Source organism: Sphaerodactylus townsendi, linkage group LG07, assembly GCF_021028975.2.
Source record: "Sphaerodactylus townsendi isolate TG3544 linkage group LG07, MPM_Stown_v2.3, whole genome shotgun sequence".
In the NCBI taxonomy this organism is placed as follows: domain Eukaryota; kingdom Metazoa; phylum Chordata; class Lepidosauria; order Squamata; family Sphaerodactylidae; genus Sphaerodactylus; species Sphaerodactylus townsendi.
Window position 1 is genome coordinate 58,179,047 of NC_059431.1, and position 21,408 is coordinate 58,200,454.

The window sequence follows — 21,408 nt, forward strand, 5'->3', positions numbered from 1 at the left end:
ACTACTCTCTTTCTCTGCTAGGAGATTATTTCTCTGCTTAATGTCTTTTAATTTAAAAATTCAGGACTAGGAGGAGGAGAAGGTAGCAACTTTCCTTACATGTCCAAAATTCTCTACATTTACAGGGACTTTTAAAAGTTGTGTGACATGCAGCAATAAAATAGCTGCAACTTTTCCAATTGGGGGTAAAGGGAATTTGCTTCTGCAGCATGTCTGCAAGTCATAAAGCTTTTGAAAGCACAAGAAAAAATGGACATTTGGCTATATAGTTGTACTTTATCATTTCCATCTTTTTTTCAGTTTTCAGTGCCTCATTGTTTCTTCAAGACCATACCTTTGCCCCCACAGACTAATCTGTCTTCCCAGTGTAGTTTCTCCTGTTTCTCCTGTGTGGAGTTTGAGTTGTGGCCAAACTGCTCTCCTTCGATTACTGCCAACTGCAAGCCTGTAGCATTAGTGGTTGTATTATGCTTTAATTTTCAAACTGAATCCTTTGTTTGGAAAACATGTAAAATCCAATTTGTATAGACTGTGACTTTGGCATTAGATATGTTGTAGAAATAATTGTGGTGATGGTGGTGATAGCGATAATAGTATGCTTTATTTTCTGATTATAGAAAAATTGATAAGTTATTTATGTTAGAGGTAAAACAAGAAGAATAAATAAAGTTGATACACAGTAGAGACTTACTTTAGTACATGTAAAATCTTTGGAAAAATTAATGTAAATAATACTTTTAGGTGCAATGGCATATAGCTTCTTTTATCCATTACATCATTTTTGCATTTGCATGCAGTATAAATAAAATTATGTACTCCAAATTCCCACACAGATACTTTTAATGAAAAAAAATAATTTCACCTTGATTGCCACAAATATACTCAGTAAAAAGATCAGTTTCTTGGATGGTAATATGCTTTGTTACTGTGAGTTCTTACTAGCAATATTTTGTTTTCTGAGATAAATTCCCTAAATGGAGAAAATGTGCATGTTTGCCATGATGCGATGCATGAAGTTGAGAGCTGAGAATGCCATTTGAATGTTTCTGTGTGTCAGGTCTAGCTCCCGCTAGGCCTGGCATCTCAAGCCTGGGGCCAAGGCCACACCTGCAGGCCCGGTTGTTTTCTATAGCTGCTTGCGACTAGAGAATTAGGCAAACCTTCCCCCCATCTCTCCAGCTCCCTGGAGAAAGGGAGGATGTCTCTTACAACCTTGGCTTAGTCATAACAATGTTGCATTCACACTGTCTTTCCTTATGCGAACTATTGTGGGAATGGTTGGGAGGGGGGAGTACTTGAAGGGGTAATGTTTGAAGATATATACTGGGTGGAGAAGGCAGAGCGTCAGCTCTGGCTTCTTGAAACTTGGGACCTGACACAGTTCAATAAAGCTCTATAAATATTCCTGAGTCTTAATTATTAACTGATGTACCAGATCCTTACACTGTGGGAATAAGGCTGCATTTACCATTTGGATAGTGGTGAAGGAAAGTGCAGTCAAGTCACAGCTGATTTATGGTGACACAGTAAGGCACCACAATATAATAAATGAAGGAGATGTGCTTATACTTGAAGTTCAATTTGTAGATATTATACTTTATAATTGAACTTTGATGTAGAAATAAGCACTTCTAGTTATAAAAAATATTCCTGATATTTCTGTGAACAGCATATGACAATTTTTTTAATTAAATGATGTTGTCTATGTTATTGGGGGGGATTTAAACTACATTTAAACTACAATCGTGCTCTGTTAAATTAACTCTGCTTCATTGTGCATGTACTTCAATAGAATTCCGTGTGCAGGTTTTCATTGGTTCAACTGGTCATGTGTCTCTGCTATCACAGGTCACAGACCCTGTGTGAATTTCTGTGTGCTCTTGTTCTGACTGAAGCAGGTTGTTGTTGGGGCTTATCAAACACAATCTTGAGTAGTTTGTCACCATACATTATTCCAACCATGACCATTAGTTTCCCTGTCAGTTTTTTTCTCTTTCAAAATCTACCTCTATTTTCCAGCTTTATTACTTTTTCTCGCTTTATTATTGAGACCCAGTATGGTGCAGTGGTTAAGAGTTTTGGTTAGGATCTGGGAGACCTGGGTTTGAATTCCTGCTAATGCCATGGAAACTCACAGGGTGATCTTGGACTACTCACAGTCTCTCAACCTAGCATCTGACAAGATTGTTATGAGGATAAAATGGAGGAGAGGAGAATGTGTAAGCTACTTTGGGTCCTCATTTGGGAGAAAGTCAGGGTATAAATGAGTAAAATAAAATATTATATTGCATTATTTTACATTATTGTTGTTGTTGTTGTTGTTGTTGTTGTTGTTGTTTTACATTATTAGTATTTCCAGCTTTATTAATTTTACATGAAGTTGTCATTCAGTATTTGGCTATTTTTTTCTGTTCGTGGCATTGAACAAAAGCAGAATTGTTACAAAGGAAGGAATAACATATAACTGTGTGTAATGATTACTTAACTAAGTAGAAAGAATATAAATATTCTGAATAATAAACACCACTGAACTCAAACTTACTATCAGTGAAATTTGTGCTGTTAGTCATGGAAGCTGTTTGAGCAGTAGTTGTAGAAATGACATGTTTTACATTAGCTTGATATTATGCATAAAAGATTGTGTGCTGTTGCTCAGTATTTATTTCTCAGCGTTTGAGTCATACTTTTTGTTGTTGTTGTTGTTTTGCTGTCAAGTCACAAGTGACTTCTGGCAATCCCATAGGGTTTTCAAGACAAGAGATATGCAGAAGTGATTTGCCATTGCCTGCCTCCACATCATAACCCTCGTGTTCCTTGGAGGATCCAAATGCTTGCTATGGTCAAGGCTGAGAGTGCGAGTGACCCAAGGTCACTCAGCAAGAGTAGGCAGAGTAGGGCTTTGAACCTGGGTTTCCCAGATCCTTGTTCTACATCTTAACCACTACACCATGCTGGTTCTCCCATCTGATTCACACGTAACTTCAGCTAATCTGTATTAGCATATTTAAGTAAGACACATTACAAATGCTTTCATCCTGCTGTATATCTAAATTTTTAAAAATCTAAAAACTACATATTTTATTTTCATATCCCATAGTTGTAATTCAGTTCTTCAATGTCTGTTGAATATGTGCTCATTGAGAGCTACCGTATATACTCATGTATAAGTCGACCCGCATATAAGTCGAGGCACCTAATTTTACCACCAAAAACTGGGAAAACTTATTGACTCGCGTATAAGTCGAGGGTGGGAAATGCAGCAGCTGCTGGTAAATTTCAAAAATAAAAATAGATGGCAATAAAATTACATCAATTGAGGCATTAGTAGGTTAAATGTTTTTGAATATTTATTTCAAAGAAAAACAGTAAACTGGCTCTGTAAGTGGAAAAGAGGGTCAACAAGAACAATATGGTATCAACAATAACTTTAAAAGTACAAAAACCTTAGCTCAACCAGCAACCAAGCTAAAACACAAGAGTTAAAATCCTCCAAAACTGGATTCCTCATCATCATCTGTATGTCCAAATGTAACCCAACTTAGATTTTAAGAGGGATATTATCAGAAATGGAAAATCTACTATTAGCTTCAATTGTAAACAATGGGGGATGGGGCATCCCCTTTGGGGGTCAATAACTTTGGATCCCCTGACCCAAACTTCACCAAACCTGGCTGGTATCATAAAGAGACTCTCCTGATGAGACCAGCAAGGTTTGGTGAAGTTTGGTTCAGAGGGTCCATAGTTATGGACCCTCAAAAGGGTAGCCCCATCTACTAATAGCTCCCATTGAAAACAATGGGGAATGGGGGCACCTCATTTGGGGGTCCATAACTTTGGACTCCCTGAACCAAACTTTACCAAACTTGGCTGGTATCATCAGGAGTGTCTTCTGAGGGTACCCTGAAATTTTGGTGCCGCTAGCATAAAAACTGCGCCCCCTGCTGTCTGGCAAAGTAAAAACACACAAAAATTTTAATGACCCGCATATAAGTCAAGGGGAGCTTTTTCAGCATTAAAAATATGCTGAAAAATTCGACTTATACATGAGTATATACGGTACTTTCCGGTAGATTAGTCATGTTCCATTTAATGTCTATAACTTACACCTGAATTTTCTGTGATTGATTATCACAACCTAATTTCATAATTCCTACTTAAGTTTTGAAAACGTTTGTTTGCCTCTCTCTTACACACATCTGCCTGTCTTTCTTACCCCACAATAGACAGAATATTCCAATAGATTTAATAGAATCAGAAAGGAATTGGCAAGGAAAGAGGTAAGATTGCAGTCTAGAATATCTCTGTTGAGATCACCCAAACTGTGAAACAAAAGTGTTAACTTCTGCTATTAAATATATATTAATGCTGAGAGAAAGATGTTATTGACTTTCATCCATATTTCAGCTCCAAATTCACAAAGGAAAGCAAACCTAATAGGATTCTCATTTTGTATCACCAAGTCTATAATAAACTTCTAAGCAATTTTACATCTTTATTTTTAAATTTTAATTACACTTTGTATGTTGAACAGATGATCAAGAAGGCTATCAATAATGTCCGAAGAATGGCTTCCCACCCAACTCTGCCTTATTGTAAGTTAGATACTTTCAGGCTGTATTATTGTTTACATTATGGTATTCTTGCCCTGCATCCAATTTTGACTGGGAATTGGGTGGGATGTACATCTAATAAAGTAAGTATAAACATAGAATAAAAATAATTATTGAATTATTGCGTTTGTTGTATTTATTTATTTTTAATGCCCTGATTCCTCCAATGTTTTGATGAAGTTACCACAAATACTATGAAAAATACACTGAGCAACAATAAATTACATTGGCTTAGACTTGCCTAGAATTTCTGCATGCTCAGGGAATCAGGAAAATTCCCTTTCTACACCCACAGACATTTGAAGTGAGATTTAAAACTATTAAGACAAAAAATACTTCACAACAATTTCCATCATCTGTCATTCAGGACAACTCAACCATTATAATTATTACATCAATAATTGTATTTAGTCAAATATCCAATTGAAATAAAATAATCTTGCATACCCATTGAAAAGACAAAGAAATGTGGCCATAATGGAACCTGGTCACACTTGTTAAACTGATGGAATGGTAAGAAAAAATTATTGGCTGACATTAGAAATATTTGATGAAATTATTACAAATATTGAACTACTTTTAAGATGAAGGTAGCATAGAGGTTTCACCATTGAATATTATTCTAAATTAAATCTATGGTGCAAGGCTTGTTTATAAAGATTGTTCTGATAAAATAAAAGGTGTAATATGATTTCACTGATACGGTGAAGTGCTACTTCATTCCTATTATTCTGTCTTCCATCCATCTTAAGATGCACGAGGGAAAAACGCAGTGGGAAATGTTAGGTTCTTGTCTACAATGTGCAGATTCAGCTAGGTGGGATTCGTTTTGTATAGTGCCACAGGGTTCTATTATTTCAACCATGCGCTTTAATTTTATGAGGCAGCTGAATCAAATTACAATCTTGCTTGGATAAATGATTAAAGATTTGCCTATACAGCTGTGTTAAATTTTTTGTAAGTGGAGTGTAATTTCTGTACAGCTTAATGTGTTATAAGCAGAATGCTTATGCCATGGTTCAATTCTTTTTGGTGGTTTCTGGTTTCCAGACTTCTAAAATCCTAATGCATTAGTTATTGATTGTCCTATTTTTGTGACTGAAGTGACTCACTATGCATAATTCATTTTTAATCCTTGTAAGAAAGGTATTTATATAGTATAAATAATGTAAATTATGTTTTTTTTAAAAAAAGTTTGTCCAGTTCTTTGGCATTGGGTGTTATCAATACACAGATGACACCCAGCTATACATCTCATTAACCAAGCCTCCAGATGTGTCCATCTTGGTTTTAAACTGGTGCTTTGAAATTGTGTTCAAGTGGCTAAGGCAGAACAATCTGAAGCTTAATCCAGATAAGACAGAGGTAATGCTGATTGAGAAGGCTCACATTCTAGAGGTACTAAAGCTACTTGTCCTGAAAGGAGTGAGAGCTTTTTCAGAGCAGGTTAAGGAATTGGGAGTTCTCATGGACCCTTCTTTACTGTTTGAGAAGCACATTGGCATGATAACCAGGAAACCTTCTGTCAGTGACAGTTGGTTTACCAACTCTCTTATTACCGAGACTCAGCAAATCTGGACATGCTGCTGATCCATACTTCTGTAACCTCACGGGTGGATTACTGCAGTGTGCTGTGTGTGGAGTTGCTCTTCAAGACCAGAAGCTACAATTGGTTCAGAATGTGGCAGTCCAAATGCCCATACACTACCTGTTTTAAAACAGCTGCACTGGTTGCTAGTCTGTTTCCAAGTTCAATTAAAGCATTGATTATGACCCTTAAAACACTTCATGTCCTGGACCCATATATTTGAAGGGCCCTCACCTTCCATATTTCCCTGTGTGCCAACTATGATCCTCAGGCAGCCATTTGTTGGCTAGCCTACTACTTAAATACATTATTGTTGTTTCTTTTTTGTTTTGCAGATTTGACAGGTGCTCAGGATGGTAGTGTGAGAATGTTTGAGTGGGGCCATTCTCAGCAAATTACATGTTTTCGGTCTGGTGGCAACTCTAGGATTACACGAATTAGATTCAATTATCAGGGCAATAAGGTAATGCACCTTAATCTCTTAAAAATAAAAGTTGGTTTGTTCCATTGTCACTGGACTTGTACAGATCACATAATTGTGCTGTGTTGTAAAGTCAAATAACAAACAGCTGTTAAAGATAATTTATGTTTTATATATGTGTATGTAAATATGCTTTAATTCAATGATTTGTTACCAGCTGTATCATCCCACCGCCCAGATATATTCTGACAGAGCCTCGGATTCAATGGTTCTTTTCAAAGGCTTTGGCTGTTATCAGTCTGAATAAAGGCGCATTCCCCCTCCTTGACTGCATCAACTCTGAGGTAAAAAATTTGGAGTTGTTGCCTGATAAAGCCTTTTATTCAGAATGGCTCTTTTCTAAGGCTTTGGCTGCAGCTTGACTGACTGAAGGACTCTCTCTCTCACCCTATTTCTGTCAGTTCTGAGGCCAGAAGCCTGGATGTGTGTCCTAATGGGGGCATATTTTAGAATAGAATAGAATAGAATAGAATCTTTATTGGCCAAGTGTGATTGGACACACAAGGAATTTGTCTCCGGTGCATATGCTCTCAGTGTACATAAAAGAAAAATACATTTGTCAAGAATCATAAGGTACAGCACTTAATCATAAGGTACAGCACTTAATGATTGTCATATAGGTCTAGTAAGCAATCAGGAAACAATCAGTAGTAATGAAAACATAAAATGTAAAATCATAAAATAAAATAAAATGTAATAAAATGTCAGCACAGGCTATAGTCATACAGTCATAAGTGGGAGGAGATGGGTAATAGGAATGATGAAAAAAGTAGTGCAGTAATTATATAATAAGTATATAATAAATAGTTTAACATTATCGAGGGAATTATTTGTTTAACAGAGTGATGGCATTCGGGAAAAAACTGTTCTTATGTCTAGTTGTCTTGGTGTGCAGTGCTCTGTAGCGACGTTTAGAGGGTAAGAGTTGAAACAGTTTATGTCCAGGATGCGAGGGGTCAGTAAATATTTTCACAGCCCTTTTTTTGACCCGTGCAGTATACAGGTCCTCAATGGAAGGCAAGTTAGCAGCAATTGTTTTTTTCTGCAGTTCTGATTATTCTCTGAAGTCTATAATATTCTCTGAAGTCTAAATATTCTCTGAAGATTATTCTCTGAAGTCTATAATATTAAAGGCTTGATGTAATGATTTTAAAGTTGGATTAAAATTATTTGACCAGGGGACAAAGTGTTTGACGTTCAAACTCTAATTATTAGCTGATGTTAGCCTTCTGCCACAATCCTTTATCAAATATATGCTTGACTTCCTGGTCCATTATGAGACAGTTCTGGGGGGATGTCAATATGGAATACTCCTCCATGGTTTTTTTTTCCTTTGAGAGCATCTCATCCACCTCCTTAACTTTGTGAGCTTGCTTTGTGGGACTGCACAGAAGCCACAACAATGAAAACAGGATTGCATTTACCTGTGTGCCTACACAGAAGACTACTTAATGAACAAATTAAAGATCAGTGCAACCTTATTTTCCTGCTAAGTTTAGGTGTATGTTTAGATTGTGGCAGTAGATGCAAACATTTGGCATATAACTTTTTCAGGTCAGAAGATAGCAACTGGTCTTAAGGATTCTCTAACGTACCACAAGAACAAATGAGTATTTTAAATGCCAATACTTCTAATGGAATACAAATATAATATTTCGAACAGAACACTAGAAACAAAAATTATTCTATCTGTAGAAATCAGTGGATTTTTATGTAGGAGAGAAGTAGATTAGGAACTTGAAAATAAAACATGTTGATAACATTTTTGGTGCAAATAAAGCAGTTTGTTATTGTCTGTTTCATCTGATATGTAATGAAATCTGAAGCATATTGAGAGCTTCACATTCACTTCAATGTCATTGAAAGCTCCACTGATAGAAGAGAGGTGCATGGATAATGATTACCTAACATGGAAGTGATGCTTTTGCTTTATGTGTTTGCATATGTTAAATATGAAAGCGTAAGGCCATTTTTTCTAATGCAGGTTATTATCCCTGCATATACATAGTGTTTTTTGTTTATGAAATAACACTATTTTTCAAACCCTGCAGTTTGGGATTGTTGATGCTGATGGATCTATAAGTCTGTATCAGACAAACTGGAAAAGTTGCTTACATACTGGAAACACACCCAAACCATATTTGGTAAGCTAGAAAAGGAATGTTGTTCTTTAATTATAAAGCTTTTTTAGTGTTGATGTGTTCTAGCTATGGTATCTATATTCATATTTTGATGACTGGAAGCTGCTTTGGGAGCCAAACCTTAGCTGGAAAATGGAATATAATGAAGGTGCCCTACTTATACAGGTACTTTTAGGTACTGCTTATATGGCCTTAAATTTCTTCTGCTGTCATATAAAAGGCTAAACTTAGTGATGATGACTCACTTCCAGCCAATCATCACACTCACATGGCTTGCACAGAACAGATAAAAAATATAAACACTGGTGCCACCATTAACCCTTGCATGTTGATGCAGACATATGAGAAGAGGATGAGGAGGGAGCTGGTGACACAGGGCCAAGGGGGGGAGGAAAGACAGAAGGGGTTGACCCCCTTGATGGGTGCTGTTAGTTTTCCAGAGTCCATTGTATTTGTTCGTACAATGGGCTTTACTGTTGGTTACTACATAATTGGTTGAAAAATGCTGAGAGATTGTGAAGCTGTATGTATAATCTTTTCATTTTCAGTAGTACAAATGAGCCCAAAGTATCTATAAACAGGTATATTTTACTGCTGGAGATATTCACTTAAAATATTGTACATTTTCAACAAATTTTGATTCTGTCATGAGCCAAAGAACTGCACAATTACTTTCTGAACACTGTGCAGAAGAGGTATGGCACAGGAGTAGACTTTGGGCTGAACATAAGAAGACACCTACTGTCTCAGACAAGTGGTTCATCTAGTCCAGCATTATGTCTCACACAATGGCAAATTAGTTCCTCTGGAGGTCCGACAACAGGGCATAGAAACTAAAGCTTTTTCCTTGTCCCCTGGGACTTGTATTCACATACTTACTATCTCTGAATGTGGAGGTTCCCTTTATCACCATTACTAATAGCCACAAATAGACTTATCCTCCATGAATCAGTTTAATCCCCTTTTAAAGCTGTCTGAGCCTGTGCCTGTTACTGGCAGCATATTCCTCATTGTAATCACTCATTGTGTAAAGCATTTCACTTGACAGTTTCCACTGATTCACCCTTCCCACTGCAGAATCCGTCCTTGTCATCTCTCAGTGTCTGTTGTTCTCTGGGAGCAGCATTTTGTGAAGATCAATGGCCTGCAGTCAGGAGGGAGTTGGGAAATTCCATTCTCCCACTGGAAAATTTAGTCTGAAGTAACACATTGAATTGCTTGGCATCTCCAGTTGTACTGCTCTGTAATTCTGAATAAACAGCACTGAACTGTGAGGGCCTGTGGCCTGACTCAGTAAGCAGTATCATAAACTCTTACAACCAAGGTGGAACTGTGCTTTTGTAACACCTGTTCTCCAACCACATCACACCTGAATCTACTTTCAAATTTAAATAACGGTACATCTTTAGTGGCTGTTGTACAAAGTCAAAAGTCCATGGACTTGCCTATAATAGCTCTTTGGTTCCCCGCTTTTGTTTGGCTTCTTTAGATAGCTAAAGTTTGCTGCTAAACTTCTGATTATAGAGTTATTTATTTATTATTAAATAGTTATTTATGAAACCAATAAAATAAAATCTTGCGTTCATCTTTTTGCCCATTCTTTAATTACTAATTTTTCATTGTAACTTTTCAGACTTGGCAATGCCATAACAAAACAGCCAACGATTTTGTTTTCATCAGTTCTTCATCTTTGATAGCCACTGCTGGGCAATCTACTGACAACAGGTACTAAAACTTTTTAAGATGATAGTGGTAAAGGTGGTATATTTGAGAAAATTACTGTGTAGTTATTGAATGATTTATCACTTTGATTTTTAAAAATAACTTATGTAATGATTTTATATTTCTACTTCATCTATTTGCTTGTACAACAGAACTAAGGGCTGTGTAAAAAAGGAGAAGTTAAACCTTTGTGCAGTGTTGGACTAGGAACTTGAAAATGCAGGTTTGAATCCCCATCTGTGCCATAGAAGCTTGCACTAACCACATACCCTCAACTTAACCTACCTCACAGGGTTATCGTGAGGATAAAATGGATGAGAGGAGATTGATCCCAATTAGGTCAGAATATAAGTAAAGGCAGAATATAAGTAAAGTAAATAAATAAATAGTTATCCTCAGTTTCTTCTGCATTCACTGAAGTGCATTCAGATAGAAAGTACGCAACAATGATTTAGGGTTGCACCCAAACAACTACCAATAGAAGGCCTCAGCAGAACTGTATTTTCCCTACATAACGCCCAGTCTTTTAGCTCCAGAAAGACGATGCCTGGAGTAATGGAATCTGCCTGGACAAAAAATTATATGTGATAGAGGGGTGCTTTAGGATAGGGCTCTGGTGAAATTGCTTCTTCTTTTCTCTAACTTTGGAGACTCTAATTACAGTGGAGGGAGAAGAGGAAGAATTTCACCTCTACTGCCTTCTTTTTTTTTGAATGTTGCTATTGTTTCTATTTATTGGTTATTGATTATAATTTGTTTATAAATTTTTCATACTTCAGTACCACTTGCCAACTAATTCCCATTGCACACATTTCTACATCTTGTACATCTTGCAGAACCACTAGTGCAAATTACACCATCTCCCTCTGCCCAGACCAATACCCCAGCAGCTCTCAATATCTGAGCCCTCTTCCACATTTCCCAAATGGAATTCCTTGCTCTCCTGCTAACATAAATGTTCCTCTCATCCATAGCCTCCATTTTTTCACTACTGTTAGTTGCAAATGCAGACCATTAGCTTCCGTTCTTGTGTTGCTTTGGTGCAATCCTCGACCCTCTTCTGTGCTCTCCAAAGTGCCTGACGTTCATGCTGCAAATGTGAAGAAACTTCTGGAAGATGTGGGAAGCAGAGTTTCATAGCTCTGAAAATAGTTCAGTCCTTTAGTACACAGAGTAAAAGGCAAATTGCAGATCATTTGCAATTTGTAAGGCTTTTGGCCTGTACATTTGTCAGCTGACGGATAAGCTGTTCAAATATGTTTTGGCAGTTGTTTCCACTATCTAGGAAGGGGAATGCTCCAAAGTTTTACATTTGTTTTCTGGAGAGGCTCTCCTGACTTCTAGCTGCCAGTAACATATCTTAAATTTCATTACTTGCTGTGACTGCAATCCAGCCAAGTCCATTGGAAAATACAAATGGCTTTTGTCATTTCTTGTTCCGTAGTAATAGCCAAGTTTTATTACACTTGAAATTGTTTTTTGATGCTGCTGTGATAGTTAAAGTATGGCATGAGAGATCTGTGATTAAGGTATCCCACTTTCCCCCCAATGAATTAATTGCCCTATGCAACTGTTTAGAACATTTCAGAAGTGGCTCTGATGGAAGGGCTTGTGTGCTATTGTTCATCATGGATCTCCCCATCTCTCTACCAGAATCTGCAGTTAGCTATCAACTGGTAGTTATAGAGCTATGCTTGTCATGTTCTTCCTCTGTTTGACCTAATCATCTGCAGAGGAAAGGAAGTATCAGAGGGACAACAGGTTAAATGTCCCATTCCTTTAATACCACTTCATCAACATCAGGTTGCTAATTCATTTTAAAAGAGAGAGAGGGGGGGAGAGAGCCTTGACTGCCAATTTTGCAGAGCTGTCTGGAGCCATCCTGACTTAAAACCAACTTTTGGTCAGGGTAAAGAATTCCTGTTGGGGAATGGGGGAGAAAATGTAGAATATGTCTTTCTAGTCTTGTATTTCTTTGGGTTATGCCTGAAGAGGTTGCTCAGGAAATCATTACTCTGATAAATAACTTATCTGTTTTTATAATTTTTAGTAAATGTTTGTATTTACCTGGGTATCACAATACTTCAGCTCTTTAGTCTGAATAGCAGTGAATGAGGAAAATGTAATGTTGCACACTATATGAGATGTAGTAGTTTTGTGTCAGACAGCAGTCTACCACTGTTGTTCCTGTGGAGTGGCTTTAGGATGTGATTTATAATTCAAAATAGGCATGTAAGATGCTGAGCTGTCTCTCCTGCCCTCAAGGACTTTTCTCTCTAGAGACCCTTGTACTTCTCTCCCAACCAGGCTTATTTCCAGTATTAGTGGTAGGCTCTCATAGTGATAGACTGCATGAATAAAAATGCCACACATGAAATGTTTAACTCCATTTAGGATTTTAAATCCAATTTCCATATTTGGGCAGACACATGTTTGAAAATAGTGTCTGTCACCATTATGCATAAGTTTCAGAGGGTACCTGTTTTGCTCTGCAGTAGAACAATTAGATTTGAATCCATTAGCACAGTGATGGCGAACCTATGGCACGGGTGCCAGAGGTGGCACTCGGAGCCCTCTCTGTGGGCACACGCACACAGAGTTCATCATGTGGGGGGCGAAAAATGACACACTCCTCACACACACATCTAGGCTGGCCTGGGCCACTGAGCACGACGTGCACGCATCATGCTGAGAAGGAAGGATTCGGCTGGCGGGCCTGGTGCCTGTGCTCTGGGTGGCTGCTGCCCGAGGGTGGGGCGCAGTGGAGGCAGAGATGCTAGAGAGGGACAGACCGGTGCGCACGGGGCTTGCTGGAGGCTAGAGCAGGGTGGTCCCTGCTCGAGCAGGTGGGGCAGAGGAAGAGGGAGCCAACCGTTTTTTTTCTAAACTAAAACCTCAGCATTCAGGTTAAATTGCCAGGTTGGCACTTTGCGATAAATAAGTGGGGTTTGGGTTGCAATTTGGGCACTCGGTCTCAAAAAGGTTCGCCATCACTGCATTAGCACATTAGAGACCAACAAAGTTTTCAAGGTATAAGCTTTCAAGCTGCCAGAGGTTCATTGTAACCATTCTGAATTCACCACTGAACTAGGTCAACCTATCTAAATAGCCAGAACTGGAGTAATTCTTGTTGTTATCTCTTTATAATAATATTGAACTATGGAAATATATCGTATATACTCGTGTATAAGTCGACCCGTGTATAAGTCGAGGCACCTAATTTTACCACCAAAACTGGGAAAATTTATTGACTCATGTATAAGTCTAGGGTGGTAACGCCAAAGCAGGCGGGGGCAGGGAAGAGCCACCAGATCCCCCCCCCCCCGCCGCCTCCTGGATCCCCACAGCAGCCCCAGCCCTTGGCTGCTCTGGCATTTCCTTGCTTGCAATGAACAATGTAGGCAGCCAGACAGAGCATTCGCCTGCTTTTGGGGTTTCCTTGCTTGCAAGCAAGAACACTCAAAAAGCAGATTTGCCTGTAGGATATTTTGGTTGCACCTTCCCGCCGCCACCCCTCACTTACTCAGTCATCTTTTTCCTTCCCCGCAGGCTCTGCAGGCTCTGTTTCAGGGAAGCTGCCGCTCCAGGCAGCCTGTCTCTATCTTTCTTAAAAGGGCAATGCTCCAAAGATTGCTTAAGAGCTTGCGGGGAAAGAAAAAGCGGGGAAAGGAAAAGATGAGTGACTGTGTGAGGGGGGCAGCGGCGGCAGTGGGTGGCTCGCGTAGAAGTCAAGGAGGGTTTTTTTGGCACAAAAATGTGCTGGAAAAGTAAACTTATACGCGAGTATATACGGTAGTTAATCGGGAGAGCATTTATTCTCAGTTATTTAATTGTGGTGATTCATAATGTGTTGGTAATTCAATCCACATTTTGTATGAGATTGTTTAAAGCTAGTGATTATGAGAAATAACCTCCTTAATTACTTGTTATGTTTTTTTCAGAAATATTTGCCTGTGGGATACTTTGGTTGCACCTTCTAGTAGCTTAGTGCATGGTAAGTTTAAATGTACGAGCCAGAGTATATACAGCTAAAATTGTCATATTTTTTAAATTGTGCTGATTGTTCTGAGATGGTTGCCTACATTGTTCATTAACTTTGTGAGAAACAAAGATCTTGCCCCTTTCCCCCCCTTTGGTTTGTCTTAATAAACTACTACCTATCATATATGCAGTCAGCATAATTGATCAGTATGAAGGGAATAGTTGTGCCAGTATTAGTGAACAGCCTCCTATAAGGAAAATTCTCAGCAGTTGAGTAAAACTGATTTTAAAATATTTCATTTTTATCTTTTATTTTAATGGAGAAGATATTTTCCACATGGATATGTTGCACAACAAGTACAAAAACCTGATGTGTAGGGTGGGAAGATCCAGCAACTACCTTTTAAGTATCCTGCTGTCATGTGTGGTGTCTCTTCTTCATAGCAGTGTAAAGGGAAACTATAAAACTCACAAAGCCCTCTTGTTTCTACCCATCCCCCCAACACATAATTGATTACTTCTACAGCTTTCTGGAAGAAGAGCTGTATTTACAGTTCTGTGAACTGGAACGAAATGCTATAAAATAGTCTCACTAGTACTGCATAAACACTGAATACATTCTAATTGAATGAAAACATCCATATGTTAAATATGTTTGAGACGTTTCTTAAGTTCAAGAGAGTATCAAAAGTGTTGGCTTCAGTTATGAGGTCTTATAAAGGGGAGATGTGAAAAAGAAAAAACAAGTCAGTGAATTGTACTCTGTTATTGATAGTTTTAGTATTGGATTATTTTGGCAAACCTCTACCAGACATCTGACCTTACCTAGCTTTAGGCAAAATGGTTTTGTTTAATATGCCATCTCCTATTCAATATATACAACTGAGGAAAATTAAATATCAATAACATGGCTAGATCTGAGGATATGTAAATCAAGAGATTGTAGCCATGAACAGACAAGACAGATCGTTCTACAAACCCGAGAAAACACCCAAGGTTTACAGAAAAATCTGAAATCTAAACATAAATACAGAAATCTAAACATTAACCCTCCATAAATAATAGAACCAGTTCCTATAGCTTTAAGAAATGAATCCACTCTCTGTCTGTGTGGTAGTTGTGATGTTTGTTAGGTAACTACAGAAGTATTGGCTGAGGTCAAGCAGTTTCTGTCAGTAAAAGGCCGCTGGGGGGAGGGGCGGTGCCCTTTCCATGGGTGTTTTGTCCTTTGAGGGAGGACTAATCAGGTCCATGCCTGGCAGCAATCACAGAACAGTTTGATACCTCATGACTTGCATGACTCACCCAGGCTTGGCTGCTTGCTACTTTCAACAACAACTCCCCTCACAAAAACCAGGTAATTATAATGGTTACAGTTGCACACTAGGTTCTAGAAGACCCAACTTCTAATCCCCACTCTACCATGGAAACTCACTGCATGATCTTGGGCCAGTCGCATATTCTCAGCTTAACATCTCTGTGAGGACAAAGCGGTGGAGAGCAGAACTATGTAAACCTTTTGAGTAGTTGTGAAGAAAGGTGGGATAAAAATGAAGTAAATAATAACTATTGTTGAAGATGGCGGGGCAGATTAAAGGTAGGTTGGTGGGAGGGAGGGAAAGACAGAAGTAAGGAGGGCGGCCAAAAGAAATAAAAGAATGGGTGCAGGGGTTACATGGGAAAGTGAAGTGTTTCCACAAGTTCTTGTAAGTTCCCCATGTCAGATTTGGGCCAAGTGTGTGGTAGCATTCAACTATGCCTGGCCCAGTGGCTGGTAGTGTACAAAGCAGCCATAGTTTTCCAAGGTAAACAGTATAAGGGGGATGAAAGCAGAAATAGGAAAGAGAAATAAGGGGGAGGGGGAAATGAGATACTCCCTCTATAAATCCTTGTTGGTAGTGAACCCCCACTTGAAGTGATACCTAATTGCCATGCATAACCCCAGTGTGTAAATCAAACATTTCACAAAATGCAGCCACCCAAGGCTTGAGAAGAATTTTTTTGCAAATCTGCAAAACTCTTTTTAAAAAACAAACCCATAGGAACTGCAAATTAAAAAATAAAGTGAGTATTATGAGATGCCAGCTGTCATGTTGAGGTTGCTAGATAACTTAGTTCATCATGACAGAGACCTCTTGTCTTGGATACAGTGTTCTATAGAAGTTGCTGATAGGGCCCTTTACCAAACATAGGGTGAATGTTGTTTCACCCAGTGCTTGGAAGTAGGCCCCTTAGCCTTTGAGCAGTTCCATAGAGCATTCTGTGTGGCACAGGCGGTCTTGTCAGTGTTGTATGGCATTGACTAGCAATTCAGAATTGCAGATGAGATCATCAGGTAATCTCAGGATTTTTACCAGCTATTGTGGATTGCTAGGCAACCCCAAATAAGGTTGCTGAGCCCCCTCACTTAAAATCTTCTTTGGAAATTGCAAGTGGGCCCTTTTTAAAACTTTGAGTGGTTAGATTTTCACCTGATCCTTTATAAAGGACTATAAAGTCCAGAGAAGGTTTTAATTGATGCAGCAGGGGCCAGTGATATAATATGGGGGTTATTTTGCCAACTCAGATTTCATGAAAAAAAGAGAGATGGAGAGGAAAAGTGGAACCAGAACAGTGGGAAAGAAAGGTCACTTGTGGCAAGAGGGGCCTACCCCCTCCCTTGCATGCCACCCCTTTCTCCCTTCCCTTGCATGCCACCCTTCCTCTTCCTCTGCTAGGGTGGGTGGGCCATGTCCAGATGCCAAGCCCCCTCCCCCTCCCTTGCATGCCACCCCTTACTCCCTCCCTTTCCCTTGCATGCCACCCTTCCTCTCCCTCTGCTAGGGTGGGTGGGCCATGTCCAGATGCCGGGTCCCCTCCCCCTCCCTTGCATGCCACCCCTTACTCCCTCCCTTTCCCTTGCATGCCACCCTTCCTCTCCCTCTGCTAGGGTGGGTGGGCCATGTCCAGATGCCGGGGGGCCCTTAGGCCACAGTCTTTAGGCTCCTTGCGGAGATAGAGAATGGATGTTGAGCCAGAGCAGAGGAAGGTAAGGTAAAAGGGGGAGATGCAGTGTCTGATGGGAAAGGGAAAGAAGACTTCACTTGCCCAAAAGTCTTCGCCATTTCCATCTTGTGTTCTCTAATTTTCTTGGTTTCAATTTCAGCTTTTATCTGTCATGATACTGGAGCAACTGTCTTAGCATATGCTTCCAAACATCAGCTGTTAATATCTGGGGGCAAAAAAGGCTATACCTGTATAATTGATCTTCGTCAAAAGCAACAACGACAGCTTTTCCAGAGTCATGATTCTCCAGTTAAAGCAATTGCTGTGGATCCAACAGAAGACTATTTTGTCACAGGGTCTGCTGAAGGAAATATAAAGGTAATGTTTCATTTAGTTATTTGTATTTTCCCCCCTGTACGTTACAGCAGTTCCACCCAGGTCTAGTGGGTGTAGCATCCTACATTTTGCTGTTTCTTCATTATGTGAATTTTGAAGTTCATGAACTTATTTTAATAGAAGCAGTACAGTTCATGAATGGACAAACAATGATTTTGTAAAAAGAAAACTCTTACAAAGAAAACATTTTTCTTCTTTTAAAGGTATGGAGTCTGTCTAACTTCAGTCTTCTTCATACTTTTATCAACGAACATTCTCGACAGTCTATTTTCAGAAATCTTGGGACAGGTGTCATGCAGATTGAGACAGGACCAGCAAATCACATATTCTCATGTGGAGCTGATGGGACATTAAAGATGCGAATCTTGCCTGATCGTTTTAACTCATTCAGTGAAGTGTTGAAAAATGATGTAAAACTGATGCTCTAGTGTGGTGTTATCTCTGTGTTTGCCATGGAAAATATTTTACAAGCTGTTAACAAATGTAAAGTATGATGATTGTACAAATAGCCCACAGTAACATTTTCCCTTGTTTATATTTATTTCTTGGAGCTTTAGTCCTTGATCACTGATGCCTTAAAGATTAACAAGTTCCTTCTAATGTTTTACCTAAAGAATCCTAGAAGATTCAGTAAATGTTTATAATGTGTATTTTGCTGACCTGTTCTGTGTTCTTAATTTGTGATTATGCCTAACCCAGGTAGGTAGGTGAACATGGTCTTTTCATTTACTTTTCTATAAAGACATCTGGAAGCCTTATGATGTCATTTCTTAGGCTGAGACACTGAACTACGGCTGCCAAATTCCTGCTCAAAATTGGCTGTGAATATAGTTTGCCTTTGTGTAAAACAAACTCTTGTCTCTGAAGCAGATTCCCATGCTAAAATGGGAGTTGATTATGGAGGCATTTTATAAGGGATCATTATCTAATTTCTCAAATCCTAGTTCATCATTATTGCAATTTGAATTTTGTCTAAAGAACTGAGACTTGAAAAGATATGCCATGTCTTGGAACTTTCCATTCCTTAATTACTGCCATCAGGATAGCAGTTACCCTTAAACCAAGAGATACACAGGAGATATATATATATATATATTAAACTCTGAACCCAGTTTCAAAATATGCAAATATTGTGTGAATACTTCCCTCATAAAACTATATAAGAATAATATTAAAATTTTCATACACACATCTTTAGTGTTGATAGGAAGAGTTATTGGAGTGTTTTGAATAAGATACTGAATCTTTTTTGTAAGGTTTTATGTGTTTAAAGTCTAAGTAAAATTACAGGAAGCAGATAAATAATGCTATTTACTCTTACCAATGAATTTGTTTTCATTTAGCCCAAAGATGCTGATTTTTTCCAGCACATAGTATTTAGCTTTGTAATTATCTTTCTGAAGCAAACAAATTTTAAAAGAATGCAGAAGAAAATAACTATTAGTGTAGTGTATTGAATATATTATAGATTTATAAATGAAAAAAATGAAAGGTATATTGAAGTACAGATTTTGGAGTTTCTTTTTGCCAAAATGTAAAATTGTATACATTGTTTTAACAGAAATATAAAAATGCACAAAGCCTTCAACATTTTCTATGTGCAAAAACTGGTTCATGTAACTGTTTTCAGATACACTTTTATTTTAGAAGTGCAAAGAGCTTGAAAAATGTGTAAACTAGATATGAGACTGTTTACTCAAATGCAAATGTTAAACTTTTTGCTAAAATATTTTGTGAAAAAAGGAACATTATCTCATGTAAAGTTAACTTTTTGGGAATGGATGGTGTAAATAAAAAAGGAAGGGCCTGAATAATGAATTTTGTAGTAGTTTCAGATCATTAATTGTAATGGTTTAATTTTGTAAATTTTGTATCATTTTAAATGTATTTTTGCACATTTCTGTGGAGCATTGGTTGCACTTGTGTCTTTACACTCTCAACATTTTAATTTTTTAAAGCACTAGTATTCTTAGAGAACAAGAGCCTTGAAGCATCTCACAGAATTAGCCATGCCTTTTGATGCAATTAATCATTATCTTTCATCTGCATTTCTCATAAACTAATCAAGATATAGAATTTTAAGACACAGTGGTTGAGATGATCAGATGGGTGACTCTGATAATAGCCCCCTTGTATTCATTGCTACCCCATCACGTCTGGTGGGCCTAGTTTCATAATCCACTTCTGAAACTTGTTGCATCAGCTAACAATTGCTTTATACAATACAAACTTGTTAACAATTATGGTAGGCTAGGGTTTCTGAAAAAATGTTATTGCCAGTGTAATCAAGTACCGTACATATTTTGAGTTGGTTCTACACTACAACTTCTTTGTGCTGCACACATGTTCGTTTTCTACATTCTACATTCAACTGAAAGATTATAAATGTTGGTGCTGTTATCATTTTATTCCTTTAAAATCACTGATTGTGTAAACACAGTCACCTTCATCTTAAATTCAAGACAGACGTAGGAAGAAGCATTTCAACATGTTATGGCATTTTATGTTTGAGCTGTATGAGTGTTTTCATGAAGAATGCTTCTAAGCAAATAATAATTTTGTAATCTTGGCTAAATAAACAACCATGCAGAGGCTCTACATTCCAAAATGAAATTCTATGATTATTAAATAAACTGAAAACCTAACAATTTTCTAGGTCCAGAAGCAAAGGGAACTTAAGGAACTAAAATATGAAATTATTGGTCTACTAACTAGCCAGTATATGCCACTTGACCCTAAAATCAGCTTCTGTGCCACAAGACTAGAAAGTACACAGATCTTTGAAAAGAGGTCCAGAAGGGATTACAGGACAGTTAGCCACATGGTTGTTCTAGATCAGGGGTAGGGAACCTGCGGCTCTCCAGATGTTCAGGAACTAAAATTCCCATCAGCCTCTGTCAGCATGGCCAATTGGCCATGCTGGTAGGGGCTGATGGGAATTGTAGTTCCTGAACATCTGGAGAGCCGCAGGTTCCCTACCCCTGTTCTAGATAAATTAATAGAAACTGTTGTTAAATATGGAGTTAACCTCATCAAGGAAAAAAGCCTACTGATGGATAATCTGCAAAAGCCTACTGATGGATAATCTTTCCAATTTCTGGAAAGTACTGCCTCACTAACCTTTTGGAGTTCTTTGAGCAGATTAATAACATTGTTGAAGAGAATGAGCCAGTTGATATTATAGAGTTCCAAAATGCTTTTAATGAGGTACTTCACGAAAGACTCCTAAGTAAGCTTATCAATCATGAGATAAGAGGACAGGTTCTCTTATGGATTAAAATGGGTTAAATAAGAAGCAAAGAATAGGAATAAATGGACAGTTCTCATAATGGAGAGAAGTAAGCTGTGGGTCCCACAAGGACGAGTGTTGAAACTAGTGCTATTTAATTAACAAATTATTTCAAATTAAGCATGAATAATATACTGGCCAAGTTGGCAAATGATACAAATTATTCAGAATAGTGAAAAACAAAGTAGATTGTAGAGCTACAGCAGAATCTGTCT

At 38.2% G+C, this 21,408-nt stretch overlaps 1 protein-coding gene across 2 annotated transcripts in view; it reads left to right on the top strand.

The window, feature by feature from the left end:
• Positions 1–19,722, top strand: part of DMXL1 (Dmx like 1) — a 122,602-nt gene extending 102,880 nt beyond the window's left edge. For both annotated transcript variants that reach the window (XM_048503688.1, XM_048503687.1), the window contains 7 exons: positions 4,532–4,592; positions 6,534–6,661; positions 8,731–8,823; positions 10,454–10,545; positions 14,484–14,536; positions 17,669–17,886; positions 18,108–19,722. In XM_048503688.1, the coding sequence (XP_048359645.1) occupies positions 4,532–4,592; positions 6,534–6,661; positions 8,731–8,823; positions 10,454–10,545; positions 14,484–14,536; positions 17,669–17,886; positions 18,108–18,332 (870 nt within the window). In that variant the 3' untranslated portion in view covers positions 18,333–19,722. The remainder of the gene's footprint in view (positions 1–4,531; positions 4,593–6,533; positions 6,662–8,730; positions 8,824–10,453; positions 10,546–14,483; positions 14,537–17,668; positions 17,887–18,107) is intronic.
• The last annotated feature ends 1,686 nt before the right edge of the window (positions 19,723–21,408 follow it).